At 39.4% G+C, this 24,191-nt stretch overlaps 1 protein-coding gene across 1 annotated transcript in view; it reads left to right on the plus strand.

The window, feature by feature from the left end:
* SND1 (staphylococcal nuclease and tudor domain containing 1) overlaps positions 1-24,191 on the plus strand; it is a 432,660-nt gene that overhangs the window by 193,736 nt on the left and 214,733 nt on the right. Inside the window, exon 12 of the mRNA XM_068549395.1 lies at positions 19,804-19,904. Coding sequence (XP_068405496.1) covers positions 19,804-19,904 — 101 coding nt within the window. The remainder of the gene's footprint in view (positions 1-19,803; positions 19,905-24,191) is intronic.

Here is a 24,191-nt window from a genome sequence, read left to right on the forward strand (position 1 = left end):
CTGTTTTCAGCCTAGTTTTCTCTGTGACCATAATTTTCCTATTTGAAAATGTGTTATGAAATCTGCTAATATTGGGGATAGTGTCCATTCTGTCCTTGTTTATGATAGTGTATTTCGTTTTTGCTGTTTTGCTATAAATACAATGTACTGCCTGTTTTATCAGTGACAAAAGCAACACTTGTTCATTCTAAAAGAAATGTTTTTGAAAGAAAAGTGAAAGCAAAAAGAAACTACCAGCCAGGGGTAACACCTGTTAATACTTGAGTGTATATTATTCCAGTCTTTTTATGCATTTGGGTATTTGCATAATTTTCAACTTAGCTAATAATTATATGGTACTTAGTGTTTTGTAACGTTCAGTACGATGATTTCCCTGTGTCATTAAATTGACTTCTACCTGAGGTACTTTTATCATTTAATATCTAGTGAGTATATAATCAATATCCTATTTTTGGCTATTTGTCGTGGTTTAGCACATGGACTTTTGGATCCAGATAGACATGGGTTTGAATCTCTGAGGTAGCATTACGTAATTCAGTCCTGTCATGAACATTAAATGAGGTAATATATGGAAAGCACTTAGTGCAGTGCTCAGCACATTGTAAGAGCTCAATCGATAATAGCAAACTACTGAGTCAGGGCTTAGGAGAATTAAGAACAGGGAGCAGTATATAATATGACAAATAAAATGTGAACTTGCTCTATTCTATGTCCTGATAAGTTTAAATGAGAGAAAGACGGCCGTCATTTTATTTTCTTTAGTGTCTGTTGCCTTTATTTTTTTTTCAATTTGTTTATTTTATTTATTTATTATTTTTGGCTGCATTGGGTCTTCGTTGCTGTGCACGGGCTTTCTCTAGTTGCGACGAGCAGGGTCTACTCTTGGTTGCAGTGAGCGCGTGGGCTTCTCATTGCGGTGGCTTCTCTTGTTGAGGAGCACCGGCTCTAGGTGTGCGGGCTTCAGTAGTTGTGGCACGCTGGCTCAGTAGTTGTGGCTCGCGGGCTGTAGAGCACAGGCTCCGTAGTTGTGGTGCATGGGCTTAGTTGCTCTGTGGCACATGGGATCTTCCTGGAGCAGGGCTCGAACCCGTGTCCCCTGCATTGGTAGGCGATTCTTAACCACTGCGCCACCAGGGAAGCCCCCCTCTGTTGCCTTTAAAACCAGTCTAACAAGATGACAGTCTATTGCTTGCCCTTCTTTTTAAGAAAACCTTTTTGATCCCCAAGTGCTCACTGACACTGACTTGGATCTGCCTGACTCAGAGGAAGTGGGAGTGGGCCTGGGGAAGGGAGAGCTTGGAGAGTACTCTTAACATCCAGTTTGCTTCTTTTCTGAGATTCCAGGTACATTTTTTATATCTTGATAGAGTTTCCATGGGAAGTGTCAGGAGATATGATGAGAACTTAACTTACTGTGACCCAGAGTAAGCTAAATAAAGGACAAAGTATGCCCCATCCAGCCTTCTTTCTTAACCCCCAGTCTCTCTGAAAGTCTCAAGCTTGAATTGAAGCCCCAAATTGAAGTCTCTGTCTCCTGAACTTACCTATCCAACAAGCACAGCTGTTTGATCATCAGTTAGAAATAAATGTTGGATGTCCTGCTTTTCAACTCCCAGATGAACACTCGATTAATTAATCCAACATTTCAAAATATTATTGCCACTTGGTTTACTATTAAGAGGTCGAATTCAAAGATTGATTACATTTGAGGTAATATTGTGAAATGGGTTTATTTCTAATCCGATAGGTAACATGTTTTGTTTAAAGTACTTCACTGATACTTCAGGTGAGAGATTTGTTATTTTTTGTATTATAGAGTGATGATTCTTGGTTGCTTATAGCAATTAATGACTTATGCTAGTACTAAATAAGAGGTATATTGAGAACAAAATGAAGTAGAAATGTGGCTTTATTAAAAGATGTAGATAAACTGATTGTACAGTTAGTGTCATATTATATTGTCATTTCTCCGTAGTGTTACTCTCAAGTTTCCACTGATTCTAAATGGTGTCCTTTTTACAATAAAGTGCATATTAACCAAAATTGATTGAAATGAGTTAGGCCAGGTACATCCTCAGAACTATTGTCATTTGTTGGCCTCCAAAATTACCTGCCAGTTCTAAGGACTAAACCAATTTAGGTTTAGGATTCACTTTGGCTATATAGCCTAGAATGTAAATTCTGATCTTCATCCGTTTTCATGGTGCTGGTCTTGTCATCACTCTAGTAGAGGTAGCATTCGCACTGCTAGGAAAAGATGAAAGATTCTTATGCAGTTTCCACAGATACAAATGGGAATGCATAAAGAGATTTGTATTTTGTCTTCTTGAGCCATGGATTGTCTTTATTTTGAGTAATTCTAGTCTTTTTTTTTTTTTGTGGCTGCACTGCGCAGCATGTGGGACCTTAGTTTCCCCGACCAGGGATGGAACCCACACCCCCTGCATTGGAAGGTGGAGTCTTAACCACTAGACCCCCTGGGAAGTCCCTTTAGTCATCTTGCTACTGTTGACCATCTTATTTCTTTAGTTCTTCACTTTGCAAAGCTTTACAGACCTCTTTCTTGACCTTTCTTCTTTGGGAGTGACCCCATGGACTTCCTTCTCAGGTTAAGTATTCACCACATAACTTTCTCTGGTTTTTGGAATGTTAGACTCGGTTACTATAATTTGTTAGTTATTTTTGAAAATAGGAAAGTAGGAACATGCGAGCACCGAATAAAATTTTTTCAGTTGATTCCAAGCCTTCTGGAGAATTGGAGCCAGGGAATCAAGTCTCCCCTATTATCAGGGACACACAGGTTATGCTTTTTACGAGTGTGAGTACTGTTACCTTGGACCACACCTTAACTGTGATGATCTTTTGTTTTCCTTCTGTGGGTTTTTGTTTCCTGATTATAAAAGCAATGTATGTTTGTTATATTAAATTTGGAAAGTATAAAGGAAAAGTAAAAGTACTGTTAACATTTTGAGGTATTTTCTCTGATTCAAATATAAACATACAAATAAATCTATATGTCCTTATTTTTTCAATTGACAGCATAACCTGAACATTTCCTCACATCCTTAAATGAAATTTCTTAAAGTAATAATTACAATGGCTGTGTAATTTTATTCCATGATTGTATGATAATTTATTTCACCAATTTGTGTTCATCTTAATTTTTTGAACTATGGTACTGTGACTTTATTTTATGTTTCGCTAAACATGCCATACTGTATAATCAACTAGATTCACTGAGCATACAAAATCAGGCTTCTAGATTTGGGAGGATCTAAAGTTTAGAAGCGTTAAGGGCAAAAAAGCTTCTATTTATGTATAATTTATATAATTTATATAATATAATATAAATTTATGTATAATTATATAATTTATATAATATAATTATAATTCGTATATAATAAGTCTTTTAATGTTGAATGCTTTTTTACACAGGATTTGGTCATTTAAGAAGTATAATAGCTTCCCCCCTTTTAAGTCCCATATATTTTCTCCCATTTAAAAAGTCGTACTTCTGGTTTTTGAGATTTTAATTCTAATTTTAAACTTTAATTTTATTCTTCTCCATATATGTCGTTTAGTCTAGTTCTTAATGCTTAATTTTAACCTTCCATTATTCCCTTAGTTATTTTAAAGCAACATAGCAACAAAATAGTTTCTTTGTATTTTTATTTTTGATTTTCTTGCTTATAGATCAGCAGGAGATACAGCAATAAGCTGGATAGTTTTGGAGAGAACCAGAGGCAATAACCAAAGTTGGAAGTCTGTCTCAGGCTTCTCATGGATTACCCCTTCAGCCACCTGCATTGTATCCTGTATTTTAGGGTAGCTTCTGAAAGGGTAGCTTCTCAGACTTGGAAGACCTTGGGCTCTTAGACTGTAAATCTCTCCAGGCATATAACAGGCTTAATTTACTGAAATGACTTTTTATTGTGGATTACTATTCTTATAATTTCAAATTTTATTTGCTCTGATATTTAGCTCTCGTAGTTACAACTCTTTCATTGAATTGCTCTTTAAATTTGGGTAATTCACATAACTCCTCTGAATCTGCTTTTTCTTACGTAGTGGTATATGCTTGCCTTAGGTAATAACTGTGATTCCTTTCATTTGATTTTAAATAGTCATTCATTTTACTTTATCCCTTAAAAGCTCAGCTAACTAAGAGCTGGAATTAAAAAAAAAATCTTTGTATAGTAATAAAAATTTTAACTTAATCATTAAAAAGTAACTTACTACTGAGATATTTTCCATTTTCAGTCTTGGTAAGCTACCCTATTCCAAATTGTATGAATTTGCCATTACGTATTGCAGAAGAGCCCTGTCTTGCATAATTTTCAGACAGATTAATCTTTCTGAATAACTGTTATGTTGTAGATGTTATTAATGTGACTCCCCCTGCTCCACAGCCCAGACACCTCTAAGCAGCTAAAATACAGTCTCAATATTCAAGAGAAGCAAAAATGTGTATTTAAAAAAAAAAGCTCTCACAGATAGATTGGTTGCTGATATGTTGTGGAATTATTAAAAATGGTTATGTTCATTCTTTCCAGGTTTGGGAGTTGCTTATTAGACCAATGCCAGTTAATTCTTCTCTGTTTTCCCCACTTGCTCCAGATCAGGGTATCTCTAACATGCCTATAATTTCCTATTAACTATGGGATGTTTTTCTAGGCTTTTGAACCCCATACTTATCATTGAATATTTTAGTGACTTAATTACTGTATTATGTTTATCATGACATTTACTCACAGGAATTTTATCAGATGTCACTAACAGAATGCTCATTTTATTAAATATTTCAATTTATAACCTTCTATCAATTACAACCATTTGTTATGCAGGTTCTATTTATAAGTGCATCATTTCATTTGATTTAAACATACCTATGCATCTTGGTTTATCTTTTACAGAGAAAATAGACAATATATTATGGACCCATCGTTTCTTTTTCACCTGATTAACCTGAAATTTTCTTGTTGTTTTTTTGATATGTGTTACTGTTCTGTTTGATTTTATTCATACATATGAAATTTAGCATGTATTTGTAGCAGTTTTGCCTGCACTTTCTCTAATACAGTAAGTTCGATTTCCATGTCCTATACCTACTAGTTCTGAAATGTACTGAATGAAGTGAAATGATTGGGCTTCAGACAATTCTTCTGAGATCGTTCAGGAAGTCTCTCCTTAGGGTAGTTTGCATAAAGACCTTGGCCAATGATTGCAATAAACTCGGCTATAGATGGAAGCCTCAGTTGGTGATTTTCTAGTGTTTGGAGGTTGGTACTGTTGTGTGATATAGGTGGTTGTATCAGTATATTCTGATTATACTCACTGGGCATTTTTCTGTTACCCTCTAGAGCTGCTAGAAGTTTTGGCTTTAAATTCTTTCCCACAGAGTTGTCTAAACTTCTGTGGTAATTCTACAGTGGCAGAATGTTGTTAAATATCCTCACTATATTCTTAATCTGGTCTTTTGATGATCAGGTTAATAAATTTATAGCTCAAACAGTTATGTAATGAGTAAACCAGTTTTCCTATTTTGAGATTATCTTATGTGCTAAAAGACATGGAGACTTTTCTTTAGTAGCAGAAGAATAAAAAAATCTTTCCGTGCTAAATTATGGAGGAGGGCCCATTGAGTCTTTCTGTTTATTTCTTTCCTTCTGTGCTGTAGAAGAATTTATCATTCATTTTCCACTGTGGAATTGGTGCAGGCAGGAGAGGAATTGGGTCAGCTGGTATGCAGACTATCACATAGAAATGAGCACATGTGACAGGTCAGAGAGAGATGCATTGCTGTGGATACCAAGGATGTATTCAAACAGGCTAAGTAATGAAGATATGAAGATCCTTGAAACCACAGTTACAGTCTGGTTCATCGTGAGTGAGTGTGTGCAGGGAAACTGGGAAGCAGCTGTAGCCAGTGGGAGGGTTAAAGCCTTACAGGATTGTGTCTTTTGGAAGAATATTTCCATAGATGGTATCTGTATAATTTTTGGCATTCTACACAGTGCCTCTGCTGTTTGTCCTGAGCACATGACCTGCTGGGAAGAAGTTTGCTTTCCTCTGAAGTGGCTGGTTGGTTGGTTATTTGAACCATCCCACAATACTTAGGCCCTGAAAGATTTCTTCTTCCTGTTTATGAAAGAGTGGCTTTAAAAACAAGAAAAAATATATGGATTTGCTTGAGGTTCTCTGAACCAGACAGGTTGGGAGATTCAAATATTTCCCTTATGTGATTTGACTCCATGGCTTGTTAGTTGTGCTAATGATAGTAGGCTCTTCTGCATATGGTATCAGCTGCTCTCAACTGATTCTCAAGGTACTTCTTGTTATAAAAAAATTTTTTTTATCATTATAATGAGATTTTATTAAAGTGGTTCTCAATGCACTTTCTGTTATGGCTGCAGTCTCAAAAGTATATTTTCATGGATAAACACAATATGGTGTATGCACACACTGTGTACACTCTGCCATAAAAGGAAATTAAGTACTGACATATGGAGCAACCTGGATGAACCTGAAAGCATTATACCATGTGGAAGATGTGAGACACGAAAGACCAGCTATTGTATGTTTCCATTTAAAGGAAATGTCCAAAACAGGCAAATTGAAAGAGACAATAAGTAGATTGGTGGTGGCCAGGGGATGGGGAATGACTGCTCAATGGGTAAAGGGTATCTTTTGGGGTGATGAAAGTATTCTGGAATTATAATGGTGGTGGTTGCACAGCATTGTGGTTATACTAAAATTTACTAAATTAGTATACTTTTGACTGTTGTTGACTGTTGGTGGAATGGCTGGCTGCTGAATGAATGACAAGCAGTACTTGGTGTTTCTTTGTTGATGTTACTGCTGGGTGGCATTTTATCCAGTGAGTTGAGTGGTGGGTGAGAGTGGGGATGGGAGTGGCAGCTGAAATGTGTGATGAGTCCCCTCATTAAGGGAAGCATATACTTGTCCAGTGATTTGCTAATTCATAGAAAGTGCTGTTGGATAATTACCTTTATGTTCTCATTAATGGGAAAAAAAGTTTGGTTCACATGCTTGATTGATTTCACAGTTGTGTGTTCACTTTCTTTTACCTAAAAAGATAATGTCAGGCTCTGAAAATCTGCTTTCCTTCCTTTTGGAAACGAGTTCCCAGTCTGTTGATTAGGTGTGGATAACAAGCGTTATATTTTGAGATTCTCTGATATATACAGACAGGAGTGCATGAGTTAGAGTTCTACTAATAGGAGCAGTGACTGTGGAGGCAGATTATTGGTACACCAAACATGGTTTACCATATTTCATTATCTTCAGATTACCTGCTGCTGTGAGACAGTGTTCCATCACCACCAGTTCTTGACCTATGATGTCATACCTTTGGCTAATCTGTGCATTATATTAGAGCTAAAAATGGAAACCCCAGGGGTTGTCATCCGTCTTTATTGACTGTACCATGATGATTAAGGGAGACAAAACGAATTCAGTATATCAGAGTGGGAAGTCTGTGTTCCTTGTCTGTTCCACTATTGGGAAACAGGATCACAGGGCATGAATTGGGGATGGGGCACAGCCCTTCGATTAGCAGCTCTTGGACTTAGAAGTAAAGGAAGAACAACAGGGTAGTCTGCTGTAAAATGTTGGGGGCTTCCCTGGTGGCGCAGTGGTTAAGAATCCGCCTGCCAGTGCAGGGGACACGGGTTCGAGCCCTGGTGCAGGAAGATCCCACATGCCTCGGAGCAACTAAGCCCATGCACCACAACTACTGAGCCTGCGCTTTAGAGCCCGCGAGCCACAACTACTGAAGCCAGCAAGCCACAACTACTGAAGCCCGCGCACCTAGAGCCTGTGCTCCGCAACAAGAGAAGCCACCACAATGAGAAGCCTGCGCACAACAACGAAGACCCAACGCAGCCAAAAATAAATAAATAAATAAATTTATATTAAAAAAAAATTGGGGGGCTTAATCAGTAGTCAGTTGGCAAAGTAATATTTTATGTCCTGCATCGTGTAGCTGCCTCGGCTATATGAAGTGCTGCAGCTAGTTATAACAAACATTGAGCAGTAGTATCAGACTTGTCAGTGATCAGCATGCCAAAATGCAGTTCCTTGTTACGTGACAAGTCGGGAAAACATATGGCAGGCAGGTGGTGGTGGCAGCATCATTATCAGTGCACAGTGAGATTGACAGTTCATTTGCAGATAGCGATGCCCACCTGCTATGGAAACAGTGCGCCACTGGGCACCTGGAAGTATCCTCCTCACAGCGTATAGCCTGCCTTGCATAATCCTTATTGGTTGGCAGACACTACTAAGTGGTGACCCTGGCCTCATCCTGGGAACTAGTCTGATGAAATAGATAGTCAACATTGAAGTCTCTGGTTGTGAGGAGGCTAGTTTTTTATTTGTTTTTTAACAAAAGTACGTGCTTCCATTGTATATTTTATTCCAGCTACCACTTGTTTATGTTTTTAACTCAGTCGTATTTTTTTCCTCCTCCAAATGTAGTTTTAAAATCTTAGAAACTTATGGTGAGAAACGTTGAATGTGCCCCATAATAGTACCTTTGAAGGTAAGCCCTTCTAACAGTGTTGGGTAAGTTCCACCAGATTGTTTCTATGTGTGTCCCTGAATTCCCCCAAATAAGATTATAGCTACCATTGTGCCTTTGCTTTTTAAAATTTGAACGTGTTGTCATGGCAGAATATATAGATCTCCCTTGTTTTCAACAGCTACAGCCTATTTATTGAGACATGCTTGTGGTATAGAGGGAAAGAATTGCCGTGGTGACTGCCAACTTGGAACGTGGGCTAGTGTCAGAGTTAGATCACAACTTGTAATTATGCATTTGTGTTAAACCACCATGAATGCAAAGGACAGAATGCTTGTACATACGTCTTTGTTTCTGTAGACTAAATTCCTAGAAGTGGAATTGTTGGGTCAAAAGGCATCCACACATTGAATGTTAGTACAATTGCCAGTTTGACTGCAAAAGATGTACCAATTTAGGTTTCTGCCAACAGTAAAAATGCCACTTAGAGAAGCATATGAAAACTGAATGTTCATTAGAGAAGAGCATGGACAACAGTGATTGAATTCCTCTGGAGAACTAGATAGAGGTGGGAAATTATGGTGGGAGGCAATAAAATGTTCCCCCAAAGGGTAGATCTACACGTGACAGATCTCCACGGAGGACTATTCCTCAGAGGGGGAACGTGTCAGAGCGCAAGACTTCCAAAATTATGTGACAGTTTTATAGGAGGTCAGTGAGCTGTAGGCTACTCTATCCCATTCTACAGCTGCCTCTGAGAAATGGTGAAGTAGGTACATCTAGTTAGACTTGTGGCACCTAGACATGCAGCTTCAGCTGGCTGTTTTTAGAAAGCAAGAAAATAGATATTTCATACCCTGAGAAAGATGGAATGATTTGTCCTCCATGACTGAGACTTCTACTCCTTTATTGATGGGTTTTGGTACAGGACTTCTAATCACTACTGCCTGTGGGTAACCATCTATTTTCTTGGGAAAGTGATAGAAGTATCCTCTTGAATTCTTCAAGGAGATTCTGCAGTTGTCTGGCCTCTGCCTGGCTTACATGGGTAGACTACCCCAAGTTAAAAAATACACACATACACACACACACACATAATTGTGGCAAGATGCACATTACATAAAATTTACCATCTTAACCATTTTAAAGTGTACAGTTCAGTAGTGTTAAATGTATTCACATTGTCCTGCAATCAGTCTCTACCTTGCAAAACTGAAAGTATACCCATTAAACACACAACTCCCCGTTTCCTCTTCCCACCAGCCCCTAGCGACCACCATCTACTTTGTTTCTTTGAGTTTGACTACTCTAGGTACCTCATTTAAGTGGAATCATGCAGTATTTCTTTTTTGTGACTGGCTTATAGAATTTAGCATGACATCCTCAAGACTCACTCAAGTCATAGCATATGTCAGAATTTCCTTCCTTTTTAAGGCTGAAAAATATTCCATTGTGTGTATCTACCACATTTTGTTTCTTCATCAGTGGACATTTGGGTTTCTTCTACCTTTTGATTACTGTGAGTAGTGCTGCTATGAACATGGACTACAAATATTTCTGAGACCCTGGATTGAATATACCCAGAAGTAGAATTGCTAGATCTTACAGTAATTCTATTTTTAATTTTTTGAAGAACTAGAGAAATTTCTTTACTTTGTACCTCTATGTTAGTAATGGAAATGGAAGAACTTTGAGTCTGGGAGAGGGCTTCTTTGGCTATGCAGCTGCTGAGAGGCAATTTGCTTCATGAATTTAGGCCGTAATTGGTGCCTTTGACCTAGGTTTATAATCCAGTGCTAACCACCTAATTTCCTAATACGTATTTGTGGGCTGGGGACTTGGCTGTGTGCATAGACGTACACTGTTTTTGTTAAGAGACCTGGATTTGGAGGTGGACACAGATGCAGTCAGGATGGTCTTTGATCAGTGTCCGTGTGTAGTTTCAGACATTGACCTTAGGTGTTACTGCTCTGTGCACGCTGTGCCTTTGATCAAGGGACTTCGTTTCATTTAGTAGGCCTCTATCTTCTGTGTGAAATACAGGGAGAGGAAGGTATATCTAAAGGAAGAAAGGCCTATGATGTTAACACCTGACTCTCTTGGAATCTTTTCTTAACAACGAAACCAAGAATAATTTATACAACAGAAGAGCTGTACCTTTGGGCTATTTTACTTTGTGCCATTGGCAGGTATTCCTTAAGAATTATATTTTTTCTTCATCATTCTCCTTTGAGGTTAAGATACACTTCTACTTGTCCAATTCACCATTCTAACTTTCACCTTTAAGTTAACTTACCTGAGTGTTTGTTTATTTCCTTTGTCTGGGTGACTTCTAAATGGCAGCTCGCGGGCATGCTGGAGAAATAGGTGTGCTCTGAATTGCAGTGAATGCAGGGTGGCTTTTCTTTACTGACTTTGCAATACCTAACCCCCAGAGCAATAGGAATTGATTGGAACTCTTGGCGGGGTGACTACTTTAGCTCCCGCTTTTATTGCTTTGGTTTCCCAGTTTGGCCTTTTGGTGAGTGGCCTTTTCCTTTGTAGACTGGCACATATTATGTTTGCAGAGAAAATGTAATTTAACCTTTTTGTTTTTATCCATGTGTTAAAAGCATCCTTCTTCCTCCAGTAATACTTCTTGGATGCCGTTAAGCAAATCCCCTTTCTTCATATCCCTGAGCCTCTCACCTTAGCTTTATTTTCAAGACTGGGTGACCTTGTGTGTATTCTACACAAAGGCATGAGTATCCGTATATTTGTGCTGCTTGTGTGGCTGGAACTCCTCCAGGAAGAGGTCTGGGCGGAGTGATTTAATTTCCCCTGACTGCTGCTGACCTGGGAAACTTTGGACACAGATGACCATGACTGACACTTGTATAGAGGAGAAAAATGACCCACACTCAGCCTTCATCCTCCAGAGGAAAGCAGTGGAGATGGTGGCTCTGAGGAGAAGTAAGAAGAGACATGCAGGGAACCTGTGGGACAGTTTCCAGTAGTGTTTTGGGGGGCCTTTGGCATTCTTTGGTACAGACACTGTGGTATTAAAATTAGGTATTGGGATGAGTTAAACCATGATGCAGTAATGAGTAATATAGTGGTTGGAGCACTTAATGCAAGCAGGTTACACTTTTTAGATATATCTGTAGGTTTATAAGGACTCAAGAATCAAGAGGATTAATGAAAATGCTTGCAGCTGCAAGGTTACTCTCACATAGTGGTTTCTATTTGTCTTTGATCCTCATCAGATTTACTTGAAATATTTTCAATGGTCAGAACTTCATTTCCCTGATGATTTTACATGTGCTCGTTATCTACCTCATACATGAACTATGCATCTTGCTTCCAACCATTTTAATGTTATATTTTTGTCAGGGTGTTACCACTACTTCTAGAAATCTTTGCCCAGCTCTAATGGCCCTTTACATAAAATGTTTTCACATTTACTTGTGGATCTCATGCCTGTGTATGCTTCTAATTAAATATTTACCAAACTGAGTGTTTATTGGGGAGTAGTGATGTCCACTTAAATGAATGCCTAATGTCAGGTAGAGACTCTTAGCATCTCCATAGGCCCCGTATGAAGCTGGATTTTACCTTTCCTCTCAAAACAGATAAATGCATTTGTCCATCCGACAAGGGGGTGGGGAGTAATGGGTTCATTTTGTCAGAAATGCATCAAATAAGAAAGCTCCTTGGGCCTTCCCTGGTGGCGCAGCGGTTGGGAGTCTGCCTGCCAATGCAGGGGACACGGGTTCGGGCCCTGGTCTGGGAGGATCCCACATGCCGCGGAGCAACTAGGCCCGTGAGCCACAACTACTGAGCCTGCGCGTCTGGAGCCTGTGCTCCGCAACTAGAGGCCGCGATAGTGAGAGGCCCGCGCACCGCGATGAAGAGTGGCCCCCGCTCGCCGCAACTAGAGAAAGCCCTCGCACAGAAACGAAGACCCAACACAGCTAAAAATAAATAAATTAATTAATTAATTTAAAAAAAAAAAAAAAAAAAAGAAAGCTCCTTGACTCTGTGCTCATGGAGGTTGGGAAGCAGTGGAGGTTAACATTCCATTGATGAAAATGAAATGTGCTCAAAATAGTCCTGACTGTGCGGGGGGAGGTGGGAAGGGTGATTGTAGATCACAGAGAGCAACGTAAACACATGTGAATAAACAGCCTTAACACCTAATTACAATGATTTTGAAGGGGGTGTTACCGAATGCATCTAGGCTGTGGCTTGGAGAGGTAGGAAAGGATCATTGGTTTGTCTCCTTCTCTTTGCAGTGTAGATATATAATTTTTTGTCAGTGTATCTGTAAAAGTTCTTCTAATTTAAGACATGCCAGAGCTAAAGGATGTCCTAATGGGACACAGAGATTTCAGCTTTTGATTGTGCTGAACGTAAACAAAAACTTTTCACATCTACCAATTGCTCATTTTCTTTCTAATAATACCAATACTCAACAGAAGCATTAATCATAAATACAAAAGCAGATATTTCTTTAATGTGAGTTTCTAGTTACCATTAGAGTACATTTCAAACACTAAGGTGAATTCTAGACTTACGTCAGCAACTCAATGATTAAGTCCAACCATTGAGTTGGTAGAGAAGTCGCTGAAAAAGTATCTTCATAAATACTGAACAGAATATATTTTACAACAATAGTTACAAATTAGAGGAATTTTTTTCCCTTTGTGTGCACATTTATTCTCACCCCTGAAATTGTTTTCTGGAACTGAAAATTACATAAATAGCTTGCCTTTCTAGTCTAGTTAAATAATAGATTTTTTAAATAAGAAAATGAATGATAAACATTTTTTATACCATGTTTCTTCATATTTGGTTTAAGAGTATTTACAAGGAATCTTAAAATAGAAGATAACAAAAGTTCCCCGTAGAAACTAGAGAAAGGTATAACCACCAAAAGGTAGGATCATGTAATAGAGGATTGAGGCTAAGACTCTGGTCCCTTAATGGACAGTCTGGGCATGTACAGTGCAGTATCGCCACCACAGCTGTGTGTGGCTATTGTGCACTTGAAGTATTGCTGGTCCAGACTGAGATGTGTTGTTCCTACACAACACACACCGGATTTCAAAGACTTTGTCAGTGAAAGAAAGAAAAGAAACCCAATACTTTAAAAATAATATTGGTTATATGTTGATATGATAATGTTTTGGATATTTTGAGTTAAATCAAAAATACTATTAAAAGTAACTTTATCTGTTTCTTTTTTTAATGTCGCTGCTAGAAAATGTCAGTGTGCATATGTTGCTCTCATTTGTGGCTCTCATTGTTGTTGCCTCCTAGACAGCACAGGGTACGTTTGACATCCTTTTATGAGAGTTTAGTTTATGTCTGAATAGATGGCTCAGCTGGGAAGTCAGTGTGCCCAGAAGCAGGACCAAGAGGCTCCTGGGCAATTTTGTTTTGAAGCTCATCCTATATCTAGATGAATGGGTGACTGAACTGTGTTTCAAATTTAAAAAAAAAAAAAAGGTATCTCACATTTTTAGAATAATTACCTACGCTGCTTGTTAGCAGGGAAAAAAGGTCAAGAATGCATAAATTAAGTATTGTCCTATTATGCCCACAGCAAATGGAAACTTGGTTGCTCTCTGTTCCTTGTCTTCCTGATTTTGTAAGGCAAGGAGTATCCTCCCCAAATTCCTCTAGTTAACCTATTAGTTGAGGCGATTCCCCACACTCTACTTCAATTATCTTTGGTAAATAAAATCTCCCCAACTAGTACCTGCAAAATTAATCTGGAAAGTGTCTAAATAAGTACTAAACAGTGTATCATTCTTTAAAATAAGCCATATTTATCTGTAAGTTGGGATGAAATATGTATGAGGTACATAGTCCTGTTTGCTGTGACTCCTTAAGGGGAAAAGTGTATTTAATTGAGTGTTTCTGCCTAATGATTTAAAGTCAACGTGCATCTTACTTATGCATGTATGTATGTTTGCGTGTATTTATGTATTTGTCTCGCAGATACTTATCACCTACTCTGTGCCAGGCTCTCCTCCAAGAAAATCAGTATATGTTTGTCTAAAAATAACTGACACAGCTTCGTATGGAGTCAGGCCCTGCTCTAAATGCCTCATGTATATTAATGCATTTCTTTTTCTAACAGTGAGATATAGGTAGAGTTATCCATGTTAAACTGAAGCACGGAAGTGAGGTAACTTTTCCAGGTTCTTACAGCTCATATGTAGAATTGCTGGTAACCAAAACCTGCAGTCTGGCAGCTCCCAGAGTCCATGCTCTTATCTAAGCTGCGTAAAATATTTTGTTCCACTTACTTTTGTCTCCCGGCTGCCTTAGCCAGACTTGCCCAGATGATGTGTTTTCTGTTTCTGTCATGAGAATGATGGGCCATACGAGAGCTTTTTTCTTAAGCCAGGGTATTTTTTTGAACAGCTCTTTGTGAATTTATGATTGGCCACATGGAATAGTGGGTGGGATTATATAGTAATTATGCAAAATAACCTCACGTAACAGCCTAAACTCAGACTGTGGCCTGGAAATCTTATGTATCTTTTATGCTTAGGCATTCAGATTTTGTCATTTCATTATCATCAGCATCATAAAGTCTATGAAGTTCTCTGGTGGTTTGTCACTTTTCTAGTGAGCGATTAGTTACGTGAAGGGTATCCATAGATTGTCAGAATTCCTTAGGTGTGGCCCAAGTGTATTCTGTTGTACTACACTGTTTCCAGACTTTATAAGAGATTGGGATACAAATTTGGTTTTAAGTTCTCATCTTAGTTCCTCCGAAGGGTCCTTGAAATTGTTTTCAAGGAATATTCCACAATCTAATGCACCGAGGAGGAATCAGATTACCTGCTACCCTTTCTTTTCTTTGAGAACCTCTTTGAGAAATAATACAGGAAACTACATTTTTCTTAATCTAAAGCATTATCCCAATTTCAATATACATCTTCCCTCCTTCATGCTTTAAATTAATATATGAAACAATGGTTAACAGCTTGACTAAGTGGTCCTCAAAATGCCTAACCGCCTCATTTCAAAGGTATCCTCCAGAATTTCATGTCTGAAAGGGTTCCTGATTACACGTATCTGTTCATGAAACAAATATTCACTGTGTATGCTCCTACCGTACAGGCCCTATCGTGGCAGTTTCCATGAATAAAAGGCATGTTTTTTCCCTCTCCTGGCGCTTACACTCTATCTGTACTAGTTCATAGTAGTAAATGTAAGGTAGGAATTACACCGGTCTAAGAAAACACTACATAGCACACCATGTCTGGCTAAGTTATTTTCTAGAATTCTAGAGTTCAGTGATGCTCTAAAGTTCTAGTCTGGTGCTCTCATTTACCAGGTGAATTACGTGAGAAAAGTGAGGCCCAAAGGTGTGATGTGTGACTCATTCAATAAGAGAATGACAGGTGGAACCAGCAGGGAGCCCTGGACCCCTTGTGGTCCTTGCTGTAAAGAGGGATCAGGCCCTGCCCTGTGTCCTGTACGTGTAAATTCCTGCATACCCAGTGTTCCAGGAGTATCTTTGCTGGAAAAATGAAGGACACATTTGCATTAACCCATTACTTCTTTTCAACTCATGCCATTCCTTATGTAATTATCCCCAAGCACAAAATTCAGGTTATCCACTCTTCAGATGAAGACTTTGCTAAGATTTGCAGTTGTTTTTAATTGAAACTGCTCTTTTCCAAAAGTGATTGACAAGTCAGGGATAAGTATCTAGAGATGAAAAACTCCAAGACAGGAGAACAGATCTCAGAATCCCCAGGAGAGGGACATAAATGCTAATTACACATTGACTTTAATTCCTGGTTTGTCATAGCTATCTGCAGGTGTGCGTCTTGGCTGTGGGCTATTCTCAGGGCCTCATTTGTATTTGAGAATTTCTTTAATAATGTTCTCTCTCCAATGAGCTCTTTAATCTCTGACTTTCAGTTCTTTCTCTAGATAGAAGAAAAAACTAATTGGCAGGTGAATGTAGAATGTAGTTACTGGTTCTTTTGGTTATTGAAGATGAAAGATTTTTGGGAGGGGGGTCTTCCCATTGATTTTCTTTAAAGACAGTTTGGGGATAACATACCTTTTGGCCTGGAAGATGAGATGCTAAGGGTTCATTTTTGTTTGTTACCATTACCCCCATCACTACCGCCACCAGCGCTACTCAAGTGGCCTTCCAGATGAATAGCTGCTCTCTGGGTAGAGAGCTAATGTTACTCTGTGCCATGTACTTGCGCTGATGAACTGCTGTCCCACTCCTGTCTGCTGAGGAGGAGGCTTGTCATTGGCAGGTGCAAGGTAACCTTGAGATTCACTGAGTTTATTTTTAAGCAGGGATGAGTTTTTCTCCCCGGTAGTAGAATTGAGGGCTTGAGTTTGTTACTAGTTGGATTGGGTGAAAGCACAAAAATAGGTGAACATCTCCACAAATTTTTGACTTGCCCCCCGAATGCCCCAAATTGGACCATACCCTGTGTCTGTGCCCTTTTTAAACTTGGCCCTGAGTTACTTTACATCCTATGGTACGGGCGCCCTTGAGGTTTAGCTCCTGTACAACACTGATTTCCTGTGTGATTTTTGCCATAACTTCAACAGGTGTCTACATGGTTTCCCGGCCCTCTTCTGCTTCCGTAGGTTAGTTATCAGGCCTTGCCAGAGGCCAGTTCCAGGGTGGGTCAGTACAGACAACATGCAGAGGACTCCTTCCTTCCCAGGGATCTGAGTCAGCCTTGCTTCTGTGTGTGTAGACCTCCCATTCCTTGCCCTGTCTTTGGCCTGTAATAACTCTGGCCAGATGCCTACAGGGAAACTTTGAAAACCTCTTTGTTGGAGGTACTAGTTTTTCAGCCCTACCCCCGCTCCTGGGCTGTTCACATTCCGCACACTTAACCCGTCTCCTTAGCTTTAGACAGATGATAAGGCTGAGCAGTAGTGTCAGTGTAGACATCTGACCTAAGGAGTCCTCTTTATATTTTCTTCTTTCTGTGTTGTTGTATGATGATAGTACTTCTCATGAGAAAGATTTACCTTACTTTCAGCCCTTAATTGGCTTTCTCGCTGATGTGGCTCCTTGTTGCTTTTAAAACATGATTAGATGGAGCGTTCAAGTGAGTGATCTGACAGTCAGAATTTGGAGGCAGCCGTCCTTCTGGAAATTTCCATATTCATTTTTAAAATGGTTTTTTGAGCAACAGGCAGTTTGAAAGGATTTTGATGCTGCTCACCAGCAGTGTGGCTGAACTTGATGCTTGTACAACGTGCCGTCTCTAAGCTGACCGGTGGGAGCTAAAGTCGTAGTTAGGAAAGGGAATTCTGGACTTTCAGACCATGGGGATGGCTTCAGGGTGCTTGACTCCTCAGTACAGGTATGTAACAGGTATGTAACCTCGGCCATGACCAAAGCCAAGCATTTGCCTTAATGCTATAATACAGACCCTGTATGTTTGCTAAGGGATACCACATACCACTTTCTTTTATGTATTTATTTATTTTTTACAACTTTCTTTTGACACACACACATGGTCCTCTTGAAAGATTTCGTAAAGAAAAAGCATCGCTCAGTGTGTCCATATCCATATGTTTAGTATATTCTAGGATTAACCTAGTATTAAAGGTTCTTCCGGTCCAGTCCATCCCCCACCCCCCCAATTTCCTAACTCCAACTCTGTTGGTATCGGGTGTAGTTAGCTGCATCATTTTGATTCACATATTGTGAAACCAGTCCCAAACATCTCTGTGACTGTCATCTTGTTTGTTCTTCTTGATAGTTCTTAACACAGGCCTTGAGAACTTATGGCAGGCTGAAACTACATGCAGTTTTTCTGTAGAGGCATTCATTCATATTTTTGAGCAGGTTTTCAAATGAGTCTGAAAAGGTTAGAGAACTGCTTTACCATAATGTCTAGGAGTCCTCCAGGAGTGTTCCAAACCTCTTCTCTGTCGAGTATAATTTATGTAAGGCCTTAAAGGTTCAGCCATTTTTCCTTCTCTCTTGATATCAGTCATCCTTTAGGTTCACAGCATCTTTTAGGCTCAAAGCAAAATTGAACAGAAAGTACAGAGAATTCCCGTATCTCTCCCCACTGCCCCCCAAGTACTTCCTCCTCTGCCGTCAACAATCCCACTCCAGCGTGGTACATCTATTATAATTGGTGAGCCTACGTGGACACAGTATCATCCAGAGTCCATAGTTTACTAGGGGTCACTCTTGGTGTTCTACATTGTATGGATTTTGACAAATGTGTAATGACATGTATCCATCGTTATAGTTCGATACAGAATAGTTTCACTGCTGTCAAAATCCTGCCCTCACATCTGTTCATCCTGCCTCGTCCTGCTAACCCCTGGCAGTCTTTTTACTGTCTTCGTATTTTTGCCTTTTCCAGAACGTCACAGTTGGAATCATACAATATATAGCTTTTCGATTGGCTTCTTTCTCTTAGTAATATGTGTATTTCAGATTCCTCCGTGTCTTTTCGTGGCTCGACAGACCATTTCTTTTTAAGGGCTGAATAATATGCAGTTGTGTTCATGAACCACAGTTTATTCATTCACTTACTGAAGAGCACGTTGGTTGCTTCCAAGTTTTGGCATCTATACATAAAGCTGCCAAAGACATCTACATACAGATTTTGTGTGGACGTAAGTTCTTCACTGTTGGAATGTATGGTAAAAGTTTGTTCTATCCAAAACCATCTCTCAGAGTGGCTGTACTGTGTTGTATTCCCAGTAACAGTGAACGAGAATTCCTTTTGTTCCCTATCCTCACCTGCATTTGTTGTCAGTGTTTTGGATTTTGACTATTCTAATAGATGTGTCGTGGTAGCTCATAGTTGTTTGTTTGCATTTCCCCAGTGCCACGTGTGGAACATCTTTTCCATATGCTTGTCATCTGTATGTCTTCCTTGGTAAGATATCCAGGTCTTTTGCCCACTTTAAAATTGGGTTCTTCATTTTCTTATGGTTGGGATTTAAGAGTTCTTCCTATATTTTGGATTACAGTCCTCTATCAGAGATGGCTTTTGCAGATATTTTCTCCCCAAGTGTGGTTCAGCTGTCTTTCAGTTGTTTTTTAAAATCTTAGACCCACAAAGTCATACTGTGAGTGAGGTCAGCTTTTACAGTTGTGCTGGCACAGGGGGCTGCTAATGAGCTGTGTTGCAAATTCTCAGCCTTAACTACCTTGATGCTTTTTTTTTTTTTTTTTTTTTTAACATCTTTATTGGAGTGTAATTACTTTACAGTGGTCTACCTTGATTCTTTATTTTCAGGTCAACGTGACTGTGGACTACATTAGACCGGCCAGCCCAGCCACAGAGACGGTGCCTGCCTTTTCAGAGCGTACCTGTGCCACTGTCACCATTGGAGGAATGTGAGTGTTCTGGCTGGTAGCAGCTCAGCCATAGCTGAGAGTTCTCTCCTCATTCAAGTCTCTCCTCCCTTTTGTCCTGATTTGCTTTCTGTTACTCTTAACTCAGTGGCTTATAATTGTTATGTGCCTGTGTAGCACTTTGTTTGCAAAGTACTGCATAATCGCTCATTAGTTAATCGTATACTTTCATTATTGTCATTATTTAAGACTTATTGGGCTCTGTGTGCTTGGCACTATGTAGCACTCATTATTACTATTAATAATGCCGATTATTGAGTGTCAATCGGGCCCTTAGGTACTATGCAAAATTAGAAAGATTATCTGCATATTAGTTTAATTGTAGGCCAGAAAAAGAAGAGAGGTTAATTGGACCTTTTCTTTGTATAGATGTATGTAATCAGTAGATGACAGGGTCTCCCTCTTCTACTCGGCTGGCCTTACCCTGGTTACATTCCAAAGTCTTTTGGGAGCTCGGTTGAGGAACAGCCTTCCAAGGAGCTATCTGATGGGGGCAGTAGGAAGCCTGCTGGGCCATGCTTCCACAGTAAATATTAAAACAGTCAGTCAGTCCCCAGGAGCAATTCTTACCCTAAGTAAAATACACCAGCATGCTAATTGTCTCCTTCTCTATTTCACAATCTTAAATGGTGTTTGTTACCAAACTGGTATTTTTCTTTTCTTTTAAAAGAGGGCATGGTGGAGGGGAAGAAAAGGATAGGTTTCTCATCATAACAGGGATTGTCTTGTTGAAAGTACAGTGAAGCCCATTGGGAGAAACACCTCTCTCTAAGCTATAGCATGCCTCTGAAAGAAAGAGGATCTGGTAGCTAACTTACTTTCCAGAAGCTCTCCTGCCAAACAGGAGCTTCTCCCATCCGTCGCCCCGCCCCCGCCCCCGCCCCGCCCCCCACCCCCATTCGTGTTGTCACTTTTGGAAACAGGTATTTTTAGCTACTGTTGCCACTCCTATAGGTATTAATGTTGTTGACGTTCACACAGCAATCGGAGACTTCACTTTTGCCGAGAGGAACTGAATATAGGCTTTTGATGTCATTACCTTAATAGCATCACAGGCATCAGGTTATTTTTAGAAGCAGGTTCTTGAGAAATCAGATAATATTTTTGGAATGGGGGAAACTAGGAAATATTTTGCTCATTCTTCTATCTGTATAACTTGCAACAACAATTATTACCAATTTGTCACAAATTCTTAGGAGCTTGATGCATGCTTTCCTCCTGTGGAAAGCTGGAAAGTTAGTATTCCCCTAGATTAAGATTTTCGCTGCCACAAACAAGGAGTCCTCTCCGATAACTGCTCCTTCTATCTACTTACTGGTTAAAACAACACCACTGCTGTCAAAATGCACATCTTTTTATTTTTGGCAGATGGCTTCTATTCGTGTTTTTCTAATGACCCATTAGAGCGGATTCTTTTTTTTTTTTTTTTTTTTTCCATTTGGTTACCATTGAGGTATATTTTTTTACACTGCTTAAAATTAGATATTCTGGAAATGTTCTATGGGGCGTTAACATTGACCTTTCTATCTCCCAGTTCTTGTAATTAGATCGTAAGTATTACTTTCGCATTATTTACCAAGGTATTTACCTCGGATTAGACCGGCTTGGCAGGGTACCCGGGGTGCATTGAGTTTCCTCATAGATTTGTTTCTCCTAAACTAGACTTTATGAGTAAACTGCTGGGCGGTAACTGGGAGAAATGTGGGGATGTACTAATATTTTTGAGACCAAACCTCACCAGATAGTAAGCTCCCTGAAGACAGGGATTTTTGTCTTGTTTATTCCCTGCTGTAGTCTCAGTATTCAGCAGTTGGTAGGAGTTCGATAAATTTGTGAGTGATTGTTTACTGTATTACACAGTGTCCCTTTATGAAATAAAACTGGGAGTACTTAGATGTTTCGTTACCTGGGACAGCTGTTTCTTCTGAGCTACAGGTTTATTTTAATCTGATAAATATTAAAAAAAAAAACTTGTATCTGATAGTTTTGTTTATTTGTTATTGGAAGGTCAGTGCCAAAGATAGGGCATCTCTAGAAAGTCTTCCTGGTAGCATGCTTCTGATGTTTGAGTCTTCCTCATGGCTTCTCTTTGTTCTCCCCGTGGCCTTGATTTTTCTCTACTTAAATCATCCCAAATAATACTGTAGGAGAGTTGAGGTATTAATAATAATGTCCAAAATACTCAGCTTATATTTAGAATTATTATACCGAAATCTATCTATCTGCTTTTAATGGTTATTCAGAAACATTGGCTAGAGCAGGGGATTTAATTTTTTTATCCCAAATGTTTTAATTCCATTTTAAACACAAAAAGGTACTTATATCTCCAAATCTTTGATATATGGGCAGCAAGGATCCACTGTGAGTTGCATAACTTTCTCTATGGAATGATGACTTAAAAACACTAATTATGGAATCCTAGATCTTTGTGATTTACATCCCCCTCATCTGTTATAGTTTTCCTGCTCTGATTTTTGCACATTTTGCAGCCATTTAAAAGCCATTCCTCTTATTAAACCTTTTAAAACAATTTTTCATAAAGACACTTTCTTTTGGTACTCATATTTCAATTATTGATATAAAACTTAGTGAAGTACATAATAAAAATGACCAGTATAAATCTGGGGACAGAAACAGATTGGGATAGAAGTGCACAGGTGTGTTAGAGTGGTCCTCAGTCACTAACTGGTATCAGCCTCTGGGTTTTGGGGAGATCGTAGAACATGCGGGTCAGTTAAGGAAAGGTTGCTAGGAGAGCTTCTCTAGTAGTTCATTGCCTCTCTCGTGAGAGGCCTTCGGCTTTGTTCAGCTTGTGGAGATGCTGCAGAATTAACGATCTTATCTAAACTGTGTCTAAACGACCCAATCTAAACTATGTCTGTCATTACCTGTCGGCTCCTACACCTGCGTACTGGCCTTCATAGCGTCTAGAGGCTTTCCTGTTATTCAAGAGATCGATTCTCGAATAGCTTTTCTCAAACTGCTCATTCCAGGGGAAAGAGAAGGAAGAGACAGATGAGATGGCCTCTTTCAGTATTATTTCAAAGCAGATTTTTCAGTGTATTTCACATGCCAAAGTGTGTGAATTACCCCTATCCTCCACAGGGTTCCGTCTCGTCCTCCTGTTGTTTTCTCTGCTGTATGGGTCGGCGTCCAGTCACGTGGTCTTTGGGAGGCCTCTCTGGCGGAACCGTCTTCAACTCCCCCTCTCTTGCCCTCTGGGGAATCAGTGAAAACGAGGTTCATCATTCCTCTAATAGATTAAAATTGTTTTCTTGATTAACTTCACTATGGAGTTGGCAAGAGTTGTTACCTGTTCATCAAAACAGTTTAAATAAAAAATAAAAAGATCAAACTTTGAGTTCTTTCTCATTCTCTGGCTCCCAGATTGGGAATTAGCTGATCCTTTTAGGCCTGGATTGTGACAGGAAACTGTCAAGATGGCGCTTCCTGTTAATTACTTTTTATTGTATTTAAGACACTTATATAACTCTTCTTGTGATTTAGTCTTCTATGTAATTAGCTTCAGTGATTAAAATCTCATTCTTCCGTTATTGCCAGAGCCTTCCTGAGGAGCAAGTTTCGTGGGGTGACCTTTACTTGTGCTGGACTTCCCAATTACTTTTGAGCTGCAGTTTGGCAAACCCATATTACCTATTAACTGATTGTCCATGTCTTTCTGCATATCACATTTTCAAAGAAAAGTGTTAAAAAAATTTGTTCACATTTATAAAGGGGCACCTAAAAATATGACTTGGGGTCAAGCCTCACACGTGTATGCTCGTAATTACCACCACCCCGTCCCCCATCCCCGGAAAATTGTCACATATCCGGTAGGTAGTGTCATGTAAGGTTTTGCCCCCTTGCTTCTCATTATGTGAAGTATTTCACAATAATGGGAGACAATAGACATGGCCCATTTTGGAAAAGTGAAAGATGGCACAGAGATGAAACTGTGCAATAGGAACAGTTGGGAAATGCCTGATTTCTGCACAAGGTCAGTTTTTTGAGAGGTGATTGGGGTTTTGTAACGGTGATTTTTGAAACGTTGTTATCTCTGCTCCCCGCCACATTCATGTAAAGCCAGTGCTGTCCACCTTGATGCCTGTGTGGGGTCCTTACTACCAGAGATGTTGTGGCAGATCTCTTGGGCTTGGAGCGTCTTAGTTACTCTTTGTTGTAATGGTTATCATCTAGCAGGAGCAATGCCATCTTTATGAACTTCCTTTGCGGCTCTCTGGCTTCTTCATAGATAGTTTGTCTTTATTA

The sequence above is a fragment of the Eschrichtius robustus genome, chromosome 8, assembly GCF_028021215.1.
Source record: "Eschrichtius robustus isolate mEscRob2 chromosome 8, mEscRob2.pri, whole genome shotgun sequence".
Classification (NCBI taxonomy): domain Eukaryota; kingdom Metazoa; phylum Chordata; class Mammalia; order Artiodactyla; family Eschrichtiidae; genus Eschrichtius; species Eschrichtius robustus.